This window comes from Vombatus ursinus, unplaced genomic scaffold (genome assembly GCF_900497805.2).
Source record: "Vombatus ursinus unplaced genomic scaffold, bare-nosed wombat genome assembly UNPS02014798.1, whole genome shotgun sequence".
Lineage (NCBI taxonomy): Eukaryota > Metazoa > Chordata > Mammalia > Diprotodontia > Vombatidae > Vombatus > Vombatus ursinus.
This window is the reverse complement of record NW_020954576.1, coordinates 41,076,149-41,097,968: the sequence shown is the minus strand read 5'-3', so window position 1 is coordinate 41,097,968 and position 21,820 is coordinate 41,076,149. Positions and strand designations below refer to the sequence as shown.

General features: G+C 39.4%; 1 protein-coding gene across 1 annotated transcript in view; it reads right to left on the bottom strand.

Moving 5' to 3' along the window:
- Window positions 1-16,625: 16,625 nt before the first annotated feature.
- The window catches only part of NEK2 (NIMA related kinase 2), a 17,317-nt gene continuing 12,122 nt past the window's right edge, over window positions 16,626-21,820 (bottom strand). Inside the window, exons 7-8 of the mRNA XM_027871316.1 lie at window positions 20,944-21,069; window positions 16,626-17,534 (exon numbers count right to left, since the gene is read on the bottom strand). Of these exons, the coding sequence (XP_027727117.1) occupies window positions 17,308-17,534; window positions 20,944-21,069 (353 nt within the window). The 3' untranslated portion in view covers window positions 16,626-17,307. The remainder of the gene's footprint in view (window positions 17,535-20,943; window positions 21,070-21,820) is intronic.

The window sequence follows — 21,820 nt, the reverse complement described above, 5'->3', positions numbered from 1 at the left end:
TGTCCCAATTCTCTGTTACCCTTAACCTAGCCTAGCCCTCCCTTGTCTTACCTCCCTATGGCCCCAGGCTACTTCCCACTCTTAATCCTGTCTAGGATCCATTCTCCCTTGGCCACGTGGTCCAGGTCTCTGGAGTTCTATTACCTCATAGACTACTTGGCCACTCCTGGATCCCTCCCGTAGTCTTTCCGTATATAAGATCCATCTCCATTAAGATACTCAGATTCTTAAAATCTAGCCGATAGCTCACTAATGTTTAGACTCCTTAAGGGTCTGCCCAATATGACGGATGTTCTAATAAACCTTGTCTTTGGCTGAAAGAAGGCTTGGGTCAAATTCTTTTGGGCAGGATCTGCGTGTTGTGATTTTTGGGTCCCAGCACCCCTGAACCCATAAACCTCAACACAACCACCGCTTTAGTTCTGACTCACCTCATCTCCCACCTGGACCACTACGAGACTTTCCTAATTGATCTTCCTGCTTCAAGCCTTTGACATCTCCTACCATCCTCCACACAGCCGCCAAACATTCCAAAAGCATAAGTTTGACCATGTTACTCTTCTGCCTAATAAATTCCAGTGGCAGTATAGTGTAGGGTATAGATCACTGAAGACTTGGAAAAAGACCTGGGTTTGCCTCTAGCTCTGCGACATTGGACAAATCACTTAACCTCTTTCTGCCCCAGTTTCTTCATTTGCAAAATAAAGGGTTTAAATTCAGTGGTCTCTAAGGTCCCTATATCTATGTTATTATAGTACCTTTGGGATCAAATTAAAAACTCCAATTTTAAGCCCTTCTCAACCCGGTTCCACCTTCTACAGGAAGCCTTTCCTAATCCCTCTTAATTCTAGTGCCTCCCTTTTGTTGATTTTTTTTCTTATTTATCTTGTATATAGTTTTGTTTGTTTGTTTGTTTTTGTACATAGTTATCTGCATGTTGTCTGCTTCCCTAGGTTGTGAGGTCCTTGAGGGCAGGAATTGTCTTTTGCCTTTCTTTGTAACCCCAGCACTTAGCACAGTAGGTGCTTAATAAATGTTTATTGACTGACTCCAACCTACCCTTCTAGGCTTTTTTTTTTTTTTTTCTATTGCTCTCCTTCATTACTTTAAACTATTATTCCATTTCATAACTTTCCTGGACACTTTGGTTTAGACAACTTGGTTTTCTTACAGTTCCTTTCATATGACATCTCACCTCCATTTCCATGCATAGACTTCCCCCCACTGCCTTCAATGAGTTGTCTCTGCCTATTTGCTGGCTCCTCTAGTCTCCTTCAAAGCTCAGTTCAAGGTCCACCTTCTTAATGAGGCCTTTCCTAATCCTCCCAGCTGCTAGGGCTTTCCACTTATCCACCCAATCACAAGACTACATTGCATTTATTTTGTATACACTTTGCATGCACGTGTTGTTTCTTCCTGTAGAATATAGGCTCCTTGAGGACAGTCCATTTCATTTCTGTCTTTGTATCCCCAGCACCTAGCACGAGGTCTAGCACATAGGTGTGTTGATTGATTGGGGGTATCTACTGTATAGGCTGGGCTATTTTTCCTTTGAAAGTATCAATACTGTCCTCAAGACTTAATTGTCTCAGGGACTAAGGCGTGGGCCACTGATGGAGATTCTGGGTGGCCTACAAACCAAAGCCAGATTATGAGAGTGGAGGAGGAGCTGCTTTTCTTCAGGTTAGGACAACATGTGTCCAACCCAGGCAGGGAAGATATGCTCGTCTGAATGTTGTATCCTTGCTGAGTATCTTTTCCCTGTTAGGACTAAAAAACCAACTTCATTTTGTTAACGTGGCTAGTGGGGAAATTATTGGCCTTGGAGCCCCGTCAGGCTCTAAACAACTCTAAGACTAAGTTAGGGAGAAAGTACTGATTTGCATCAGTGAGGGGATTTTCACTCTGAATTCTCCACTGATGAAATCACAGTTTCAGATCATCATCAAAAGCAACCACCTAGAGCCCTTGTGAGCCGCAAATGTGTGGCCTTAGGCTATAGTAGGGACCCGGAGAAGCCCCTGTAGCCCTTTCCCATAAGCACTCAGTTTTATCCAATAACATAGATGTCTAGAGGGCTCAGAGCCCAAAGATCTCTACCTAGTTTCAATATAAGCTTATCTATTTAGCTAATTGTCACCTTGGAAGACAGAAAGAACCTGGCCCTAAGGGGAAGATTATGGGAGAAGAGGGAAAGGAATTTGAATTGTTGGCAGAGCTATGAATTGGGTCAAGGTTCTAGAAAACAATTTACAATTATGCTTAAAAAAAAAAAGTTCCTAACTTTTATCTTTTATAAGATATCTTTTAATCTAGCAATGCCACTACTAAGCATATACCTCAAAAGGTCAAAGACACAGAGAGAGAGCCTATGTACACACAAGAATATTTACAGCAACTCATTTCATAGTAAGAAAGAGTTAGAATAATAGTGGGTGACCATCAAATGAGACTGGTTGGGTGAATTGTGACATACAAAGAAATGCAAGGGGATATAAGAAATGATGAATGTGAATAACCTAGAGAAACTTTGGAAGAACTGTATGAACCAATGCAGAGTGAAGTGAGCAGACTCAGAACAATTTATACAAAGACCACAATCATGTAAAGGAAAATAACATTGAAAAACTTCAGAACTCAGATTAGTATAGTAACCTATTGTGACTTAAGAAGACATAACAGTCAAATAAGCTTGGATTTCAGGGTCAGTCTGACCCTTCCCCTTCCCCCATGATCCTCACCTTTGAGTGACACAAATCTGAACAATGCAAGAGCCATAGGAAGCCCTATTTATAAACATCCCTCAATTTCCCCACAATTGGACTGCATAGGCAGTGTTAGTAGGAATCTAATGACTTCCTTTAACCCAATAAGAGAAGAAAGAAATGAAAAAACAGAAACACATACTCACCCATCCTGACCTCCCCATTGCCAATAACAAACTCAGTATTTCTAGTCCACTCTTATTAGCACACGTACACTTATGTGCTGAACCACTGAGAGGTTAGATAGAAGCATGTTTGTACATTAGCTCATGTATATATAATATAAATAAGTTCTCACATACATATATTCATACCAGTATCCTCAGTCTTTCTCATAGATGGTCATAGACACATGCTTTGTCAAAGTTGCATCCACTGGAACATTAAAAAAAATACATAAATATATATATATTTACACATATCTATGTATATGCACATATATATGACTATATACACATGTATACCCATACATATGTAGTCACGCTACATGTGCATGTGCTTTTTTTTTCAAATAACAGAATAAATAACAAGGGAAAATCAAGTAGGAGAATCACTCTCAGCTCCTTCATACTTGAAGGTGTTCGGTACAATCTTCCACAGACTCCCATCATGCTGAGGAAGTGAGCACTCTGAAAAAAATACAGTGCACAGATTGATTGATTGATAGAGCATTTATTAAGTACTTATTATGTGCAAGGCATTGTGCTAAGTGCTAAGGAATTTTAGAAAAAGAAAAAGACAGCCCCTTCCCTCAAGGAGCTTACATTCTAGTAGGAGAAGACATATAAAAGGGATGTGAAAAACCATTGGGGGGGGAGTGGGTTTTGGGAGGGGAGAAGATACTGGTAAAGGGGCAAGATGGAGTAAGGGTATAGGGAGTAATGCCATGGTTCAAGTTTGAAGAGAGCTCGAAGGCTGGTGTGAATGCTTTCTCAAAAGGACATTGGGGAGGAACTCACCAATTGGAGGAAAAGGCCATAGCGGTGGCAGCATTTTGAGCATGAGAAGGCTTCTGGGGCAGAGGTGGATATCTTTAATAAGACTCCCACATACTTTCCCCCTCAGTCAACACAACCCAGGGTTGCTTGATCTGGGTACTGTATCACTAGACTTGCCCTCTAGGAAAACTCAGACTCCAGTAAAGGGGGTAAAAACGGCACTGAATGTATATTGTCTATATTGTATCCCAATAAAGCATTTGAAGTTTAAAAAATTTAAACCCTGGCGAAAAGGTAGCAGATTGGACTTACAGAATGAGACATTCATTTTCAAACATGGCCAATATGTTGGTTTATTCTACTTTACTACTTGTTGTTGTTCTGTCGTGCCCCACTCTTCGTGACTCCATGGACTTGTCCATGGGGTTTTCATGGCAAAGATACTGGAGTAGTTTGCTATTTCCTTCCCTAGTGTGTCCCCATTTTACAGATGAGGAACTGAGATAAATAGGGGTAAAGTGACTTGACCAAGGTCACACAGCTAGTAAGAGTCTGAGGCTGGATTTGAACTCAGATCTTCTTGACTCCAAGCCTAATGTTCTATCCACTGTATCACCTCTCTGTCCCAGGTTACCTCTAGTTTACTATACTTACTTGTTAATAAGAAGGGACAGGCATTGGCAAGTGATGATGTCAAAGAGACAAAAATATCAATAAATCGCTTTTCAAAGATGAAGAGAAAGGAAGTTGACAAAAAAGGAAAGGGGATAGACATCAGGAAGTTGCTGAAGGGTCACTTTGACAAAAAAGGGGAAACCTCTTGCATTCTAGTTGAGGATGGGGTAGGGGCAGTACCTCTGCTTTGGACACCTGGGGATTAGTGAGGTGAATGGAGACTGATCTTTTTAGGACACTGAAGGATTAAATTGTACCTATTGTTTATGGCACCCAAAGTGTTTCTTCCTTAATGGGATGAATCAGCACATGGGTATGGATTCATTTAGCTAAAAGAACCACCAATCCACTAGCCTTAGCTGTAGTCCTTACCAAGTGGGAAGGATATGAGACAGAGGATGTTAGCACTTCAGATCATTTTTCTAAGTGTTTCTAAGTCCAAGGGAACTCTTCAACTTGTTGGCCCACAATTTCACATATGCTGCCACTTTGGAGCACCTTGGGAACAACAGGGACAAATAAACCAACTTGGGGCGTAGCATTTAGAAATGGAGAATTCTCTCCTATTTGAACAAATGCTTGGGCCTGACAACCTTAGAATAATGGAATGTTGGACTCCTAAGGACATTCGGGCCTGACCTGAAAGAAGCACGAATCTCTTTTAACAACATCCCTGACTGATGGTCTTGCAGCTCTGCTTAACGCCCTCCAAGTGGCACCCGCTCCCCACCTCCTGAAGTGCCCCAATGTCATTTTGCAAGTACAGAACATAAGCTCCTTGAGACCAGGATTGTTTAGTTTTTTCTTTTTTTTCTCCAGTGCCTGGCACATAATAGGCACTTGATAAACACTTGTTGAATTGAATTGAATTTTAGGATACCTCTCATTGTTAGGAAGCCCTTCCTTATATTGAGTTGAAACCTACCTCTCTGTAATGTATATCCGTCGGTGACAGTTCTGTTCTCTGGGGTCAAATAGTATAAAGATGATAATAAGAATCATATAATAATAATAATAATAATAATAGCAACTAGCACTTATATAACATTTTGAAGTTTGCAAAGCACACTAATAATAATAATGATGATGATGATGATGATGAATGGCTAACACTTCTATAGCTTTTACTATATGCCAGGTACTGTGCTAAGTGCTTTATAAATATTATCTCATTTGAGCTTCACAATAACCCTGAGAGGTAGATGCTATTATCATGCCCATTTTACAGATGAGGAAACTAAAGCAAACTTGAAGTGAAGTGAGTTGCCCAAGTCACACAGCTAGGAAGTCTTTGAGGCCAGATTTGAACTCAGGTCTTCCTGACTGCAGGTCCAGTGCTCTATCCACTATACCACCTTAACTTAACTACACATATTATCTCATTTGATCCTCACAACAATCCTGTGAAGTGAGGTAGATGCTATTATTTCTCCCATTTTACAGATGAGGAAACTGAGGTTAATGATTTGCCCAGGGTCCCACAGTACTCAATGCCAGAGGCAGGATTGGTACTCAAGCATTCCTGATTCCCTATTCTGTCTAGCTTTCCATTCACTACAGTAATGGAATCAAACTCCATTAACCTGTACATAAGGATCCCTGCAGGACATATATTGACTTAGAAAACCACATGTTAACACATCTCTGTCTTATTGTATTTTTATTTATTTTGTTAAATATTTCCCAATGACATTTTGATCTGGTTCTATGGTGAGGGAGTTTGCCAGCTACCTCAGGCTGTGTGTTGGACCCCTCAGCTCAATACCACCCGTCTCCCTCATCTTGTTTTGGTATGATAGCCTTTCGGATATTTGAAAACAGAGATCATGTCTTGCCTAAATCTTCCTCTCTCAAAGGCTCCGCAAAGAGTAGCCCCAGCTGCAAAACACAGGGCAATCAGGCCCACATCAAGCTAGGAGCATTTTGATGCTGCTGCTGCTGCTGTCATCCGCATCAGCCAGTGACTTAGATTGTAAGCTGCCTGAGGGCAGAAGCTGCATCTGTTTAAATTGCTTTATTTTGGGCCTAAGACAGTACCCGTCCAGTAGATAAGCTGAGGAAGAGCATAATTAGTCATCTACTGTAAAAAGATACAGAGGCTACACATAAGAGTCCAGGGGTGGGGAACCTAAGGTCTTGAGGCCACATGTGGCCCTCTAAGTCCTCAAGTGTGGCCCTTTGACCGAATCCAAACTTAGAACAATCCAAACGTAGAACAGAAATGAAGCTTGGATTCAGTCAAACAGCCTCACTTGAGGACCTAGAGGGCCACATGTGGCCTTGAGGCCTCAGGTTCCCCACCCCTTCACAGGACCATGACTGGGCCATTCAGGATGTTTCCAGGCTTGCTGCTCCCCACCCCAGCTCTCTCTCTCTCCCTTTGTACCCATGCCACCCCTCTGGCCTGTCTCAAGTCCCTGCTTTTTGCTTTTTCCCCCAGTGGTTTGACAATCTGGCACCCTACTTTCCCCCTCCATGCAGGAACCTCCAGGGGAAAAGGAGTCTAGAAAAGGTAGCTATCTTCCAAAATAGTCTCACAAAGGGAGAGAAATATCACTCTAGGTGGGATGCCAAGATGAGTAATATAATATGTACTCCTATATCTAATGCTGGATTAAAGCATCTGACTTTCTTAGAGGGAGGTATCAGCTCCAGCTCCACAAACTACAGGCTGTGAACTTTGCCTTCAACCCTGGTAATGGCTGATAAAGGAAGACATTACTTCCACTAATGTGGTTAGAGGGTTGTTGCTGATTAAGATGTGAGTGATGGAAAAGTAGTGTCGAGGCTTGGGATTTGGAGATAGCAGTCTTTGAGTTGTTACGAAGATTAATAATTAATTCCTCACTGTGCTCCAAAGGTGAACTGTGAGTCGCTTTTCAAAATAGTGAATAAATCCAGACTCCTCAGAGTGAGCCATAAGGCCCTTCCTGGTCTAAACCTGGGGATGGCTTGTCTCTTCCGTTGTGCCCCTGACCACTCATCCCTGCCATTTCCATCACCCGCTGCCACCCCACAGCTTCCAGACAAGCCCTCCTCCAAATGTCCCTCTCTTCCTCCAAATGTCCCCCTCTTCCCACTCGCTGACGTAGACCACCATTCTCCCAGTGATGATAATAATAGCTGAAATGTATGTAACACACTAGAGTTTCAAAAGCACTTGACATAAGTTATCTCACACACACCTCAGAAGGACCCTACAAGATAAGTAGGGCAAGTATCAGTATTATTATCCCCATTTTACAGATGAGGAAACTGAGCTTCAGGGAGTTTAGCTGCTCATCGTCGTACAACCAGTGAATGTCAGAAGCAGAGTTAGAACCCAGGTCTTCCTGACTCCAAATCTAGTACTGTATGATCTACATTCTTCTTTAAAATTCTGCTCAAATCTTGTTTCCTCTGGGAAGCCTTCCAAACTAAGCCCACCCAGTTCTAACCGTAGAGCTTCATGGATAGATAGCTTGCTAGTTAGATAGATTCACACACATAAACATACACATATATAAATATATACATATGGACATGGGTATAAATGTGTGTATACATATACATACACACACTAATCATGTTAGTTTGTCATTGTTTAAATGCCTCTGTTGCATGTGTTCAGTGATATACTTAGAATAGAGCCAGATTGAGTATTTCCCTAGGGGGTGGTGGAACAATTTATGTTTTGCATTTTCCAAGAGGTATTAAGTAGGGAAAAAGAAAAAGAGAAATATTTATCATTGTCCAAAGTCCTTGGAAACTCTGTCTAATGGTCTGGCAAAATAAAAATTTTAAAATAACATAAGTATATAGTAATTTATGGTTATAAAGTACACACACACATACTATATACACATATATGCACAGAGAAATACTATGTTAATTGAATTTTGCAACAATTCTTGAAAGGAGTTGGTACAAATTTTATTATTCCTGTTTTGTAGATGAGAAAACTGAGGCCCATGTTGATGGATTGGGAAGGGGAATGATACTTGAAAAGAGAAATAGTCAGTAAACATTGATTAAGTCCCTACTGTGTTCCAGGCACTGTGCTAAACACTGGGCACTTTGTTGTTATTCAGTCATTTTTCAGTTGTGTCTGACTCTTTCTGACCTCCTTTGGCGTTTTCTAGGCAAAGATGCTGGAGTGGTTTGCCATTTCCTTCTCCAGCTCATTTGACAGACGAGGAAACTGAGGCAAACAGGGTTAAGTGACTTGCACAGGATCACATAGCTACTAAGTGTCTGAGGCCAGTTTTGAACTCGGAAAGATGCGTCTTCCTGGCTCCAGGCCCAGCACTCTATCCAGTTCGACCACCTAGCTGCTCAGCACTGGGCATAGAAATACTCAAAAAAGAATGACAGTCTCTCTGCCCTCAAGGAGCTTACAGTCTAATGGGGGAAGACAATATACAAAAGAAAGCTAGTGGGGAAGGAGGTACCCCAAAGACATCCAAAATGAGCATCTGAGTCAGGTGGGATACCTGAGAAGACTGGAAACTTTAAAAAGAGCCAGATTGTGAAGGGCTTTAAAAACCAAACAGGATTTCATATTTGATCCTTAATAGGGAGGTAATAGGAAGCCACTAGGGTCTGAGTGGGAGAGTGACAAGATCAGACCCATGCTTTAGGAAGATCACTTTGGTGGCTGAGTGCAGGATAGACTGGAGTGGGGAGAGCCTTGTACTAAAACTCAGATCTGACCCTTTTGTACCCCTCCTCTCCTCTCCCCCAGCCCACTCCTTCACTACTGAAAAATCTTCAGGTTTCCCTGTTGCTACCAGGATAAAATGCAAGTGACTCGCTCAAGGTTACACAACTAGTAAATAACAGTTCTAATTCTGACCACTAAGTCTGCTGCTCCATCCATCATACCCCATGGCCACCTCCTTTGTCTTGCTCTGGGGAGACCGTCTAAACTACATAAGGCTCTCCATATAAATAACCATCTCATATTCCCCAATAGATTGTAAGGTCCTTGATGGCTGGGACCATATTTTCTCTCTCTTTTGTCACTTACGGTGCCTGTGATTAAGCAGGGATGGGGAAGAGGTAAGCAGGGAAGGAGGAAGGTTGGGCAGGGAAAAGGAAGGAGTTAATATTATGACTAACATATATTTATTTCCTTGTTTTACCAGCTGAGATCTATGTTCAACATGTTATAACTGCCAATAAGCTATCTTCCAGGAATCATTACACAAATGGACATTCACTGGTTGGAATAGAAATATAAACAGAAGCCTAGTTCCTAAGTTTGCACCTTTTCCTTCCCTATTGAAGAAAAGTATATTGGGTTGCTGAGAAAAAAAAATCCTAATGGTGAACGGAAAGAGCATTGAATTTGGAGCCAGGGTACTAAGGTTGGTAGAACCCCAGACTCTTGGGCTGCCATCTAGGACAGCCCGTATCACTAAATCTAACAGTCTTTTCTCAATTCTCGCTCTCCTTGACTGCTCTGCCATTTTTAATACTGTAGATCTGGCCCTTCTCCTTAATACTCTCTTCTCTCTAGGGTTTCGTGACTGCTCTCTCTGGTTCTCTTCCTACCTTAGTCTCTTTTGTCTGATACTTATATTATGGATTCAAGGATCATCTCTATATAAGTAATTCTCTGATTTATTTGTCCAGCCCTAACTCTTCTCCTGACCTCCAGTTTCACATCTGCAGCTGCCTCTTAGACACCTCAAACTAGATGGCTTTTAAACGCATGTCCAAAATGGAGCCCATCTTTCCCCTAAAATCCTCCCTTCTTCTTATCCTATTACTGACCTGGCCACTGCAATCCTCCCAGTTATCCAGGCTCCCAATCTAGGTATCATTCTTGACTCTTCACTCAGTCATCCCCAATGTCCAGTTAGTTACCAAGTTCTGTAGATTCTACCTTCACATCACCTTTCACATACCTCCCCCTTGCCTCCTCTGAGACTGCCCCCACCATGATATAGGCTCTCATCCCTTCATGCCTGGACTATTACAATAGCCTTCTGGTTGGTCGTCCTGCCTCAAGTTTCTCCCCGCTCCAGTCCATCCTCTATTCAGCTGCTAAAGTAATCTTCCTAAAGTTCAGAACACCTCCTCTGTCTCTCTCTCTCTTCTCTTCCTCTCTGTCTCTCTCTTTTTCTTTCTCCTTCTATCCACTTTTTTTCTCTCTTCCCCTCCTCACCTCCTCCTTCCCTTTCTCTGTCTCTGTCTTTTTCTCTCTGTCTCTCATGCACACACAAACACACACCACTGAATAAACTCCAGCGGCTCCCTACTATGTCTAAGATCAAATATAAATGCCTCTGTTTGGTTTTTAAAGCCCTTCATGCCCCCTCTTACCTCTCCAGTTGTTTTTTTTACACCTTTGTGTAACTTGAGATCCAATGACACTGACCTCTTGGCTGTACCTTGCATAAGACACTCCATTTCCCAACTCTGTGCATTTTCATGGGCCGTTCTCTGCACTAGGAATGTTTTCCTGCCATGTCTCTACCTCTTATCTTCCCAGGCTTCCTTCACATCTCAGTTAAAATCCCACTTTCTGCAAGAAAGCTTTCTTGGTCCTCCTGAATAGTAGTACCATTTCTCTGAGATTATTTCTGATTTCTCCTGTCTAGATCTTATTTGTAATTGTTGTTTTCATGTTGTCTCTCCCTAAGGCAGAGATTATATTTATGCCTTTCTTTGCATCCCCTGTGCCTGGCACAGTGTCCGGCATACATTGAATGCTTAACAAATGCTTGTTGACTTGATTTGTTGATTTATCTGAGTAAGAATCCCTTCAACAATATCCAAAACAAGTGGCCCTCCAGCCTTTGCTTGAAGACCACCAAGCATGGAAAACCCACTCTCTTCTAAGGTAGTCCATTCCATTCTAATTACCGTGTTGTTATTACTGAGTTGTTTCAGTCCTGTCTGACTCTCCGTGACCCCATTTGTAGTTTTCTTGGCAAAGATACTGGAGTGGTTTGCTATTTCCTTCTCCAACTCATTTTACACATGAGGAAACTGAGACAAACAGGAATAAGTGACTTGCCCAGGGTCACACAGCTAGCAAGTATCTGAGGCTGGATTTGAACTCTGGTCCTCCTGACTCCAGGACCAGCACTCTATACACGGTGCTATCTAGCTACCCCATTCTAATTATTAGGAAGCTCTAATTGTTAGAAGTTTGTTTTTTTCTTGCACTAGACGTAAATTTGCCTGCCTAAAACTCATGGCTCCCTCTGCCCTCTGGAGCCAAGTGGAAAAATCCAATCCCGTCTTCCACACAACAGCCCTTCAAATACTAAAACGCAGCAAAAACGTGTCTTCCTTGAGGCTTCTTTTCTCCCTCTGCAGCAGACGCAGTCCTTTCCACCACTCCTCGTGTGTAGGACCTCAAAGACCTTTCACTGTTCTAGTCAGTCGTCCCTTGGGCTGCCTCCAGATGTTCAATGTCTTTCCAACAAGTGTGGCACCCAGAACTGAACACAGACAAGAAAAATGATCAAGTCTGGGCAGAGTAAAGAAGCAGTACTACCTCCCTTGCCCAGGACACTGGGCCTCTCAATGGAGTCAGCAGTGCTGTTTGTTAACAGTGGTGACGCTGGACCAGTGACTTCATCTACCTGAGCTTCTGTTACCTCATCTGTAAAATTAGGAGGTTGGACTGAATGGCCTCTTGGGTCCCTCTCACAGCTGAACTCTATGGTCTTATGGACTAGAGATCTTGCAAAAGGTGAATAGACTTATTCTATGTAACTCAAAGGGAAGAATGACTAGTAATGGATGGAAGTTTTAAGGAAGTAAATTTCACTCAATATAAGGAAGAATTCTCCAATTTTTTTTTTTAACCATGATACCTGGTAAAATAATGAGCTCAATTCTCAGCGATACAATGATCCAAGACAACCCTAAAGGACTTACAATGAAAAATGCCATCCATTCCCAGACAAAGAACCGATGGTGTCTGAATACAGATTGAAGCATTTTTTTTTCTACTTTATTTTTCTTGAGGTTTCTTTCTTTCTTTTTGGTCTATGTTTTCTTTCACAACATGATTAATATGGAAATATGTTTTGCATGACTACACGTGTATAACTTATATTGAATTTCTTGCCTTCTCAATGAGGGGGATGAGGAGAGAGGAAGGGAGAAAATTTGGAATTCAGAGTTTTAAAAATGAATGTAAAAAATTGTTTTTACATATAATTGCGAAAAATAAAATACTAAATAAATTTAAAAAAAATTTTTTAAAGTTAAAAAAAAGAAAAAAAAAAGAATGAGCTCATTGGAGCCAAAAAGGATTTAAGCAGAGCCAGGATGACTATTTGTAAAGGATTTTTGTAGAAGGGTTTCCAGCAATGGTTAGGAGATTGGACTAGATGACATCTATGGTTCCTTCCAACTCTGAGTCTATTAATCCTTAATTCCTAAGAATTATTTTTGCATTCGCCCAACATATTTATTCAAAATAGTAAGAAAGAGTTCTTAAATTGCAGAAGTCAGACCTGATGTTTAAGTGATTTTGGATATCAATATTTTGAGCAGTACCCAATCTCAGTTTCTTGGGTGAGAGGTTCTTGGGGTAAGAGTGCCCCTACTGGACAATTTGAATACTGTCTTTTGAAACTTTTTTTTTGTATCGAAGAAATAGGATAACTAGCTGCTGACCCCTGTTCTTCTGATCTTTGGTGATGAAAGTGTTGTCATTTCTAGAAAACTCCTTATTCCCCCTTCACTCATTCAAATATTTTACATAAATCTACTCATTCTACCAATTAAAGATGACTTTGGGCTAACAACCCACCTTTTAAAATGCAAATATATCTCGGAAAGTGAAGCTTAGCATTCACGAGTGTAAATTTCTTTAAAGAGATTTCATTTAATCAGTCAAAAAAAAATTCAGTGATAAGAACCCAGTGGATATCAATAAAGGTTGAAAAAAGAAAAAGACCTAGTCCATTTTCTAGTGGGGGAGACATAAATAGGTATATTCAAGGTATTTATCAAGCAGATGGGAGGTGATCTCAGAGGAGAAGGGACTATTATCCAGTGTGACTAGGAAAGTCCCGTGGCAGAAGATAGTATTTGAACTGAAACTTGAGGGAAGCCAGGGAACCTTAAGAGATGGAGGCGAGGAGAAGAGAACAGAGCATTCCAGGAGTAACAGACAACCAGTGCAAAGTTATGGAGATGAGAGAAGGCCAGTATGACTCAATCGTAGAGTGCATTGAGAGGAGTAAAGTCTAAAAAGACTGAAAAGGTAGGAAGGGCCCAGATTATGAGGGCTTTAAGTGCCAAACAGAGGACCTTACAGTTTATCTGAGAGGTAAGAGTCTCAGCAAGCTTATCAGTCTAATCACGCTACTTAGTACTGCCATCAAAAGACAATAGATCTGAAGGAGGATGAGAAATCTTTCCTCTTATGTAACATGGCACAGTGAATAAGGTGCTAGATCTGGAGTTGGGAGGATATGTATTCAAAGCCTGACACGTATGAACTGTGTGGCCATGGGAACGCCATTTGGTTTCTCCAGGTTTTTCTCATCTGTAAAATGGAGATAATAGGAGGCAGCTAGGTGGCACAGTGGATAGAGCATCAGCCTTGGAGTCAGGAGGACCCGAGTTCAAATCGGACCTCAGACACTTGACACTTACTAGCTGTGTGACCCTGGGCAAGTTATTAACCCCACTGCCTAGCCCCCCCAAAAAATGGAAATAATATTATCAGTACCTATTTCAATTCAATAAACATTAAGAGCCTACTATGTGCCAGGTACTGTACTAAGCACTAGGGATACAAAAAGAGGCAAAAGATCTTACAGAATTGTAGTGAGGCTAAAATGAGATTATGAAGAGAGTACATTCCAAACTGTGAAGTGCTACATAAATGTCAATTATTGTTACTTGCAAAGTTCCAGTTTTACAGAGAAAACCTGAAGTTTTCCTTGCAAAGGTTAGTGGACTGGGAACTAAGTATCTTCTCAATTTTTTTTTTTATCTTGCAAGGATTCATAGCTCTGTCCGTCCCCATGATACCCAGTCCTGAGACAATGAATATTTTTAAGAGTATATGAGAAAGAGGGGCAGTGAGGTGACACAGTGAATAGAGTACCAGCTCTGGAGTCAGGAGGACCCGAGTTCAAATCCAACCTCAGACACTTATTAGGTATATGACCCTGGGGAAGTCACTTAACCCCAATTGCCTCTTTAAAAAAAAAAAAAGAGTATATGAGGAAGAAGAGATTTATGACATTCTCTTGTCTAATCTCAGAAGAAATTTATATAAAGGTCTTTCATATACACCACTGTGTAAACAGTGTAGTTTACTGAGTTATAAGGATGAAATAAAAGTATTTTGTAAGCTTCAAAGCATTATATAAATGAGACCATGTGACATAAAGGATCAAGTGCTTGGCTTGATATCAAGAACTGGGTTCTTATCCTACCTATGTCACTAATTGGTGTGACCATGGGCACGTCACTGACCTTCTGTGAATAGACAGCTCCTTAGGATTCATTTACTAACACACAGATGAGTTTCAATCTGCATTGGAAGCGTTCTCATACTTAGAGCTTCCCCACATTGATGAGATCCAGTAATTTTGTTGGGATAACCAGCCATTTTCCATCTTCTTTCAGAAATAGGGAAAATGGGCCTGAAGAGTACGGCAAAGAAATTAGGCTGGCCATAGATATGTCTTCCTAATAGCACAGCTCCCAGGAAAGGCAGAATCCTCTCATTCTTTGTAGATGTTTTAAGAATAAAGTAAAAACCACCTATGTCTCCAACTTTCCTAGACGTAGGTGGGGCTTTCCAGGTCTTGAATTCTCGACTTCCTTAAAACAAAAAACAAAAAAACAAAACTTAACAGTACGCATCCTTACAGTTGATAGAACAGCAGTGCCATCTTCAGGTGGTTATCACCCAAAGCAAGTGGGAAGTCACTGTATTTCTAAGTGCTCATTTAGCATATTCAACTGTCTTTATGTTGGACGGCACCAACATCTAGAATGTAAGTTCTCTGAAGGCAAGGATATATCTGCTAAAAAATTTCTTGTTACAACTCTTATGCAGATTTATGCTGCCAAAATGTTTTGAAGATGGCAACGACAATAGAGCCAGTTTCCCTCTCTTTTTTCTTTTAAGCTACCGTTTTCATTCCCAGGCAAGAAAATGCCCAGAATTAGGGATGAAATAAGAAAATACAAGTTTATCTGGCTACATCTCAACTTGTCCACTTCTAGAACCATCAGATGCAGAATGCAGAAGATGCAGAATGAAATCAACTCTATCCCCTTGTACCCATTCTCATTTCTAATCATTTGATCCCATTTTAGATGTGGGAACAACAGAGGCTACTCAGCAGGTCATAGAACAGAATGCTTTGTGTTTTCAAAGAAAGGAAGGTTTCTCACTGACCTGCTCTGGGTGTTATGGCTCCCTCAACACTGGTAATCATAATGGATCCACTAAGTTTTTTTGGTTTTTTACCATTTAACCTACTATTTAGTCATTGGGTATACCATAGTGATTTGGTGTCATAATAAATGTTCTAAGGATGGACAGCATTATCAATTGTCTTCCATAGATCATAGCACCAACAGCATGAAAGGGAGCCTGCGTACTCAGTAAACTTTAATAGCTCAGCCTTATCTCTTAAAAATTAAAAGATTAAAAATGATTAGGCCATATTCCTGTTTCCAAGAAAGCATCATTTGGAATCAGTTGCACTTAGAGGTAGGCATACTAAAGATTCTTAATTCATCAAGTTTTCTAGGAACAAGAAAAATCAACATAATTCAAAATTCATATGATTCCTTCTAGGACAAGTTCTACTAGCAGCAAATTTTAGCTTAGAATGAATCGATGATGTCCTAAGCCAATAAAAGGGCCAACATAGCTAAGAGTTGCATCTAGGTCTCTTGTCAATCAATTAAATGTGGCATCCCCTAGAGCAGCGGTGTCAAAATCAAACAGAAAAGAGGGTGGGTACTTAACCATATATAGGAACTCCCTGCAATAAATTATTTAGAAAACCATCTATTAACATTATGTCTTACTGTATTTTCATTAATTTTGTTAAACCTCCCCCAATTACATTTTAAGTTGGTTCAGGCCATACTTCTGTGCTGTGAGTTTCAATTGGCCATGGGCTGCATACACCTCACCCTGGACTATACACTTTCTGAATCTTAAATATGTCCTCCCTTATTTGAAGTGTCAATAAATGAGAGGCTTTTAATAAGAAAATTCCAAAACATCACTTTATTTAGTGATGAAGAGGATGGGTAGAAAATAGCTCTTTTCTTTGCTGCTAGATAGTATACAAAGTCAGAGAGAAATTGCAGAACACTATAGTTTCAAAGGTACAGAATTTATATAATACAACCTATGTAGTACCTATGTACAAAGAACTCCCACTTTTTAAAATCAAAAGGAAGTTTTGGATAAAGCACAATGGAGTCAGTGACCCATTTATAAAGCAGAATCAAGTTCTCAAGTTTTTCTCACTAGCTACATTTCACAACCCTCATTAGTTTAATTCTTCAGAAAACTGAGATCAGGCTACAACAGCCCTTCCATGCACACATTTCAGGCATGTCAAGCATAATCTAGATGAGAGCTACTCCTTGGGTAAATTAAACTCACAAAACTTTTCACTTTCTCTTAACATTATTAATTTTCTGTTTAAGGTTTAGAAATGTACTTATCAAAGCTATGTGAAAAACCATTATCTTTGTTGTATACACAGCATTAAAAATTCAATCAAAGCAAGTGTCATTTCTCCATGGTGTTCTTAGCTACTAGTTTTTAAAAACCTGAAGAACACCAAAAACATTTCCCAAGTGCTTTGATGTGATAAAACAGGGACATGGCTCACAGAACCATGTGTATCAAAGACAAAGCAGCTGAATATCAATCTCTAACATGGCCACAACACAAAATGCTGTCCGGTCTTCGGCAGTGCTGGTCAGCGCATGCCCAGAATCTGTCTGCTCTTCAGCTGGTAGTTTTTTTCCAGCTCTGAGAGGGCTTGAGCACGCAGTTGAGCAGCATAGAGTCTCTTTTTCAAATCTCTGCTCTTCGACTTGCTAGTGGGATAATTCTCAGAGTTCTCATCGCCCAGGGCATTGTCTTTACTTTCCCCACCGAAGTGAACTTTCTTCTTGGTTAGAGATGAGGGAAAATCAAGTAGTTCTTAAGAAAAGAAGAAAATAGTTTTTGAGTTACGTAAAAAGAAATTCATACTTATTTGACTTTTTTCAACTTTATTCTCCCAAGTGACAGATGCCAGTCTGCCAGGTTTTGCAAGGGAAAATAAAAGACTTTCAATTCATAAAACTACAGAATAAATACTAGAATGCCAGAAAACACAAACTAAAGGAAAAGAGAGTCTTCTTTCCATTATCTGGCAGGTTTTTGGCATTGGATTTTAGGTTTATTTAGTCAAAACAAGTCTAATTCCTAAAATCAAGATAAACAAGCTTGGTTCATTGACCTATCTGAAAAAAAAAAAAAAGCTGTTATTTAATAAATCCATTGTGGAACAGGTACAAAAACAGAAAGGTATATTGACAAAGGAGAGAAAATTAGCTTGCCACATGAAAAACGAAGAATCATCATTACATCCGCCTGATTCCAGGAGGAATATTCCTTTTGTGTCTCTTCCCTCATTGTACTTAGTAGATGCTTACTAATTTTTTAATGAACTTGATTGTTTCCCCCATTATTACCAAAATGTTTTATTGTTAATTTAAGTGACAACAAACTTAACTTTATAGGAGACTTTGGCTTGGACATGGCAAGTAGTAATTTATTGAATGGAACTAATATGCATATCGATACAGAAGATACAGAGGTCTATCTTCAGAAGAACTAATATGCATATCGATACAGAAGATACAGAGGTCTATCTTCAAAAGAACATATTCATAAATATGTTAAAACCCAATTTTTTCAAGAGAAAGGAATAAAATAAAGACAAATAAACAGTGACTTCTCTTCATCTTTTGTTTAAACAGAGTTCTGTTTCTTCAATTTCTTTTAATTTTATCTATGCATCCCACAAACAGTAGGTGCTTAATTCTTGAATTATATTATTTAATATTCATAGAGGAAAAGTCACTAATTGGTAGAGATGTGATAAAGAGAGGAACTCTCTAAGTCATAAGATATTTTTCATCCTATATGTCATATCCTATTGGTACAATATAACAAAACCTTAATATGTTTGAAATTGCTACTTTGCCCCATGGATGGTGACTCAAAATGTCTATGTGCAGTATTTTTCCTCTCATATTTTGATTAAACAGATGTCTATATGGCCCATGAGATGCCTCAAACTATTCAGAAGTTTAGGCATTATATAACACAGGTGGTCAGACAAGGTGGAACATGCCCTAGCCAGCTTTCTTTTACAAAGTCCTCTGAGCTCATCTATGGTGGCCACATTGTTCAGTGCTCAGTTCAGGTTTTTTCTAAGAGGAGGACAGTGTTCCCACTGTGATACTGAAGTCATTTCATATAATTAACTCAATAATTTCATATAATTAACTCAATAATTTTTTTTTTTTGGTGAGGCAATCAGGGTTAAGTGACTTGCCCAGGGTCACACAGCTAGTAAGTGTCAAGTTTCTGCGGCCAGATTTGAACTCAGGTCCTCCTGACTCCAGGGCCAGAGCTCTATCCACTGCACCACCTAGCTGCCCCATTTTTTTCTGGAATGAATTTTCTAACACAAATAAAGGACTGAAGTTTTTTTTCCTTTTGATATTAGAAAACATATCTTAAAAGACAGGTAGGGCAGGGTCTGGGGAAATGAATAGTACCATCAGAAGGAAAAAGAACATGTAAACAAACATCCTTTGGCTCAGGAAGGGAACAAAAACTTTTCCTACAATGTTCTGAGAGACATCAAATTGTGCCTTGGTGTAGATTTGATGCATAAAATGCAAAGAATAACAAAATTTGTTAAAATGGACATTTTTATTAATTTAGGTAATGTGACCCTAATTAAATCTATCCTACACCAAATGTGTTTTGTAAAACTGGCTGCTAAAAATATAAGTTAGGAATTAATGTGAAAGTCAGAAAGCACTAAAAGACTGAAAGTAATGAAAAAAGCTGAATCATGATATGGGGAAAGTGCTGAAATTGGAATCAAGGTGACTTAGGTTTAATTCTACCTTTAACACTTATTAACTGTGACCCTACTTGAGTGACTTAACTTGAGGTTCAGTTTTCTCAGCTATAATATGGCAATAATACCTACAGCACTTACCTCACAAGTTAAATGAGACACTGGATGTAAAATTTTTTGCAAACCCTAAAGCACCATATGTAGCCAAATATTATGAGAAAAAAGGCCCTCAGAGTATATGACAAGTTAAATCCTTGGAAGATTCTAGTTTTGCTTTGAATTTTTGGGTTTTAGAGTCGTGGAATTTTAGAAAACACACAGACACCATCTAATCTAAATTCTATTTGATTCATGAATCTCCAATTGGAAAACACCATACCAGAAGCTGTTAGTACCTTCTTTGTGAGTTCAGTCTATAAATACTATGTCTTAAGGTGTTGAATTGGTCTAAAATTAGGTTTCTAAAGAATTAGAAAAGTATTTATTCATAACAGATTATCTTGAATAGTTCAGGGAAGAGAGACATAGTAAGAACAATTTTCCACTGCATTTTATTGGAAATTGTTTTTTAAAATCACAATATCAACGAAAATGACAAATGGTGGTTTCATAACCCGCTCCTCCCAGATATACACTGAGATAAGATAGTCAACAATTTATGTTCTCATTGAACTATGAAGGATCTCCCTGTGTCTTCAACAGATCATAAATCAAATTAGGAATAGGGCTTCTAAAGAAATGGAGGAACAAGTCAGAAGGTAGACACAATGATGCATATTATAATCACAAGTCTCATTAAAGCCAAAGGATATGGCAGGAAATGCACAAAGAAAAGTCAACAAAAAATAACATTTGATATACAGAAAAGACTAAAGGGGGGAAAAAAAAGAGGCAAATGATGCTCATGGTATATAATGTGTTCTTTCAGAAATATATTACATCTCAACCAGGAGTAGGCCTTAGAAAGGTCTGAAAAATGCTGGTCTACTATACCTAGTTAGTTACATAAACCTTTAAAGCAGAGGAAAAGTCAGACCTTCTATACAAAATTTAGGGTCTAATTTCCAGCAAGATTTATGCTGTCAGCATCATTATGTTCTAATTTATAAAAAGAAATTTAAACCTGCAAAGTTTTGAAAATTCATTTAAAAGGTAAATATCTTAGCGTTACAAGTATACATTTTCCATTTAACAAAATGAATGGGAAAAAAAAGCCCAGATCATTTAATTCGATACATAAAATTTAGGCCACTATATCCCACGAACACTCAGAAGATGGGGAAAGCCATTAAACCAAATTCTGCCATTAAAGAATCGTATTTCAATTACAAAATGTAGCTCAATAAAATTTTGAAAATTTATTCTGGAAGCTGGAACTGTGTATAGCACATGGACTATTAAAAGCATCTTCACAATAGCACCAGTTTGTGGTTACTGGGCATAATGGTTTCAGTTTAAATCTCATACCTGGGCTATTTGCCAATGCTAAGATCTTCTGTTCCTTTAACAGGTTGTAATTTTTCAACAAATTTTCAGCTCTGATAAGTTTGTCTTCTGCAAGTCTCTCTCGGACGCAAAGTTCACGTTCCTTCTCTTTAATTTAAAAAAAAAAAAAAGCCCAAAGGTTACCAAAGGTATATTGTACATTTTATGACTGTCAATCTTTCTGTCACCAGTGTTAGAGGAAGAGAACCAAGGGAAGTAGAAGAAAAAGAATAAACATTTATATAGCACCTGCTCTGTGTCAGGCACTAGGCTAAGTGCTTTATTATCCCATTTTTTATTATTTTTGTGGACACCAAATTATATATTACTTTATTATCCCAATAAATATTATCCCATTTAATCCTCACAACAACCCTACAAGGTAGGTGCTATTATTATCATCTCCATTTTCAGATGAGGAAATTGAGGCAAACAAAGGTTAATGACTTGGCCAGGGTCACAAAGCATTTTAAGTCCAGGTTTGAACTCAGGTCTCCCTGACTCAAAGCCTAACATTCTATCCTGTGTGACCTATCTAGCTACCACCCTCTTAAAAAAAAAAATTGCAGGGATATGCAACAATTTAGCCCGAAGCATCAAATCCAACTGTACAGAGCTCATTTCATGCCTTTTCATAATTTAGTAATTTTTCATAAAAGAAATCTATATCACTTCTTTGTTAAAATGTCTATACCTAGGACAGGTAGGTGGCCCAGTGGACAGAGCATCGGCTCCAGAACTTGAGTTGAAATACGGCCTCAGACCCTTGACACTTACTAGCTGTGTGACCCTGGGGAAGGCACTTAATCCCACCACACACACACACACACACACACACACACACACACACACACACACA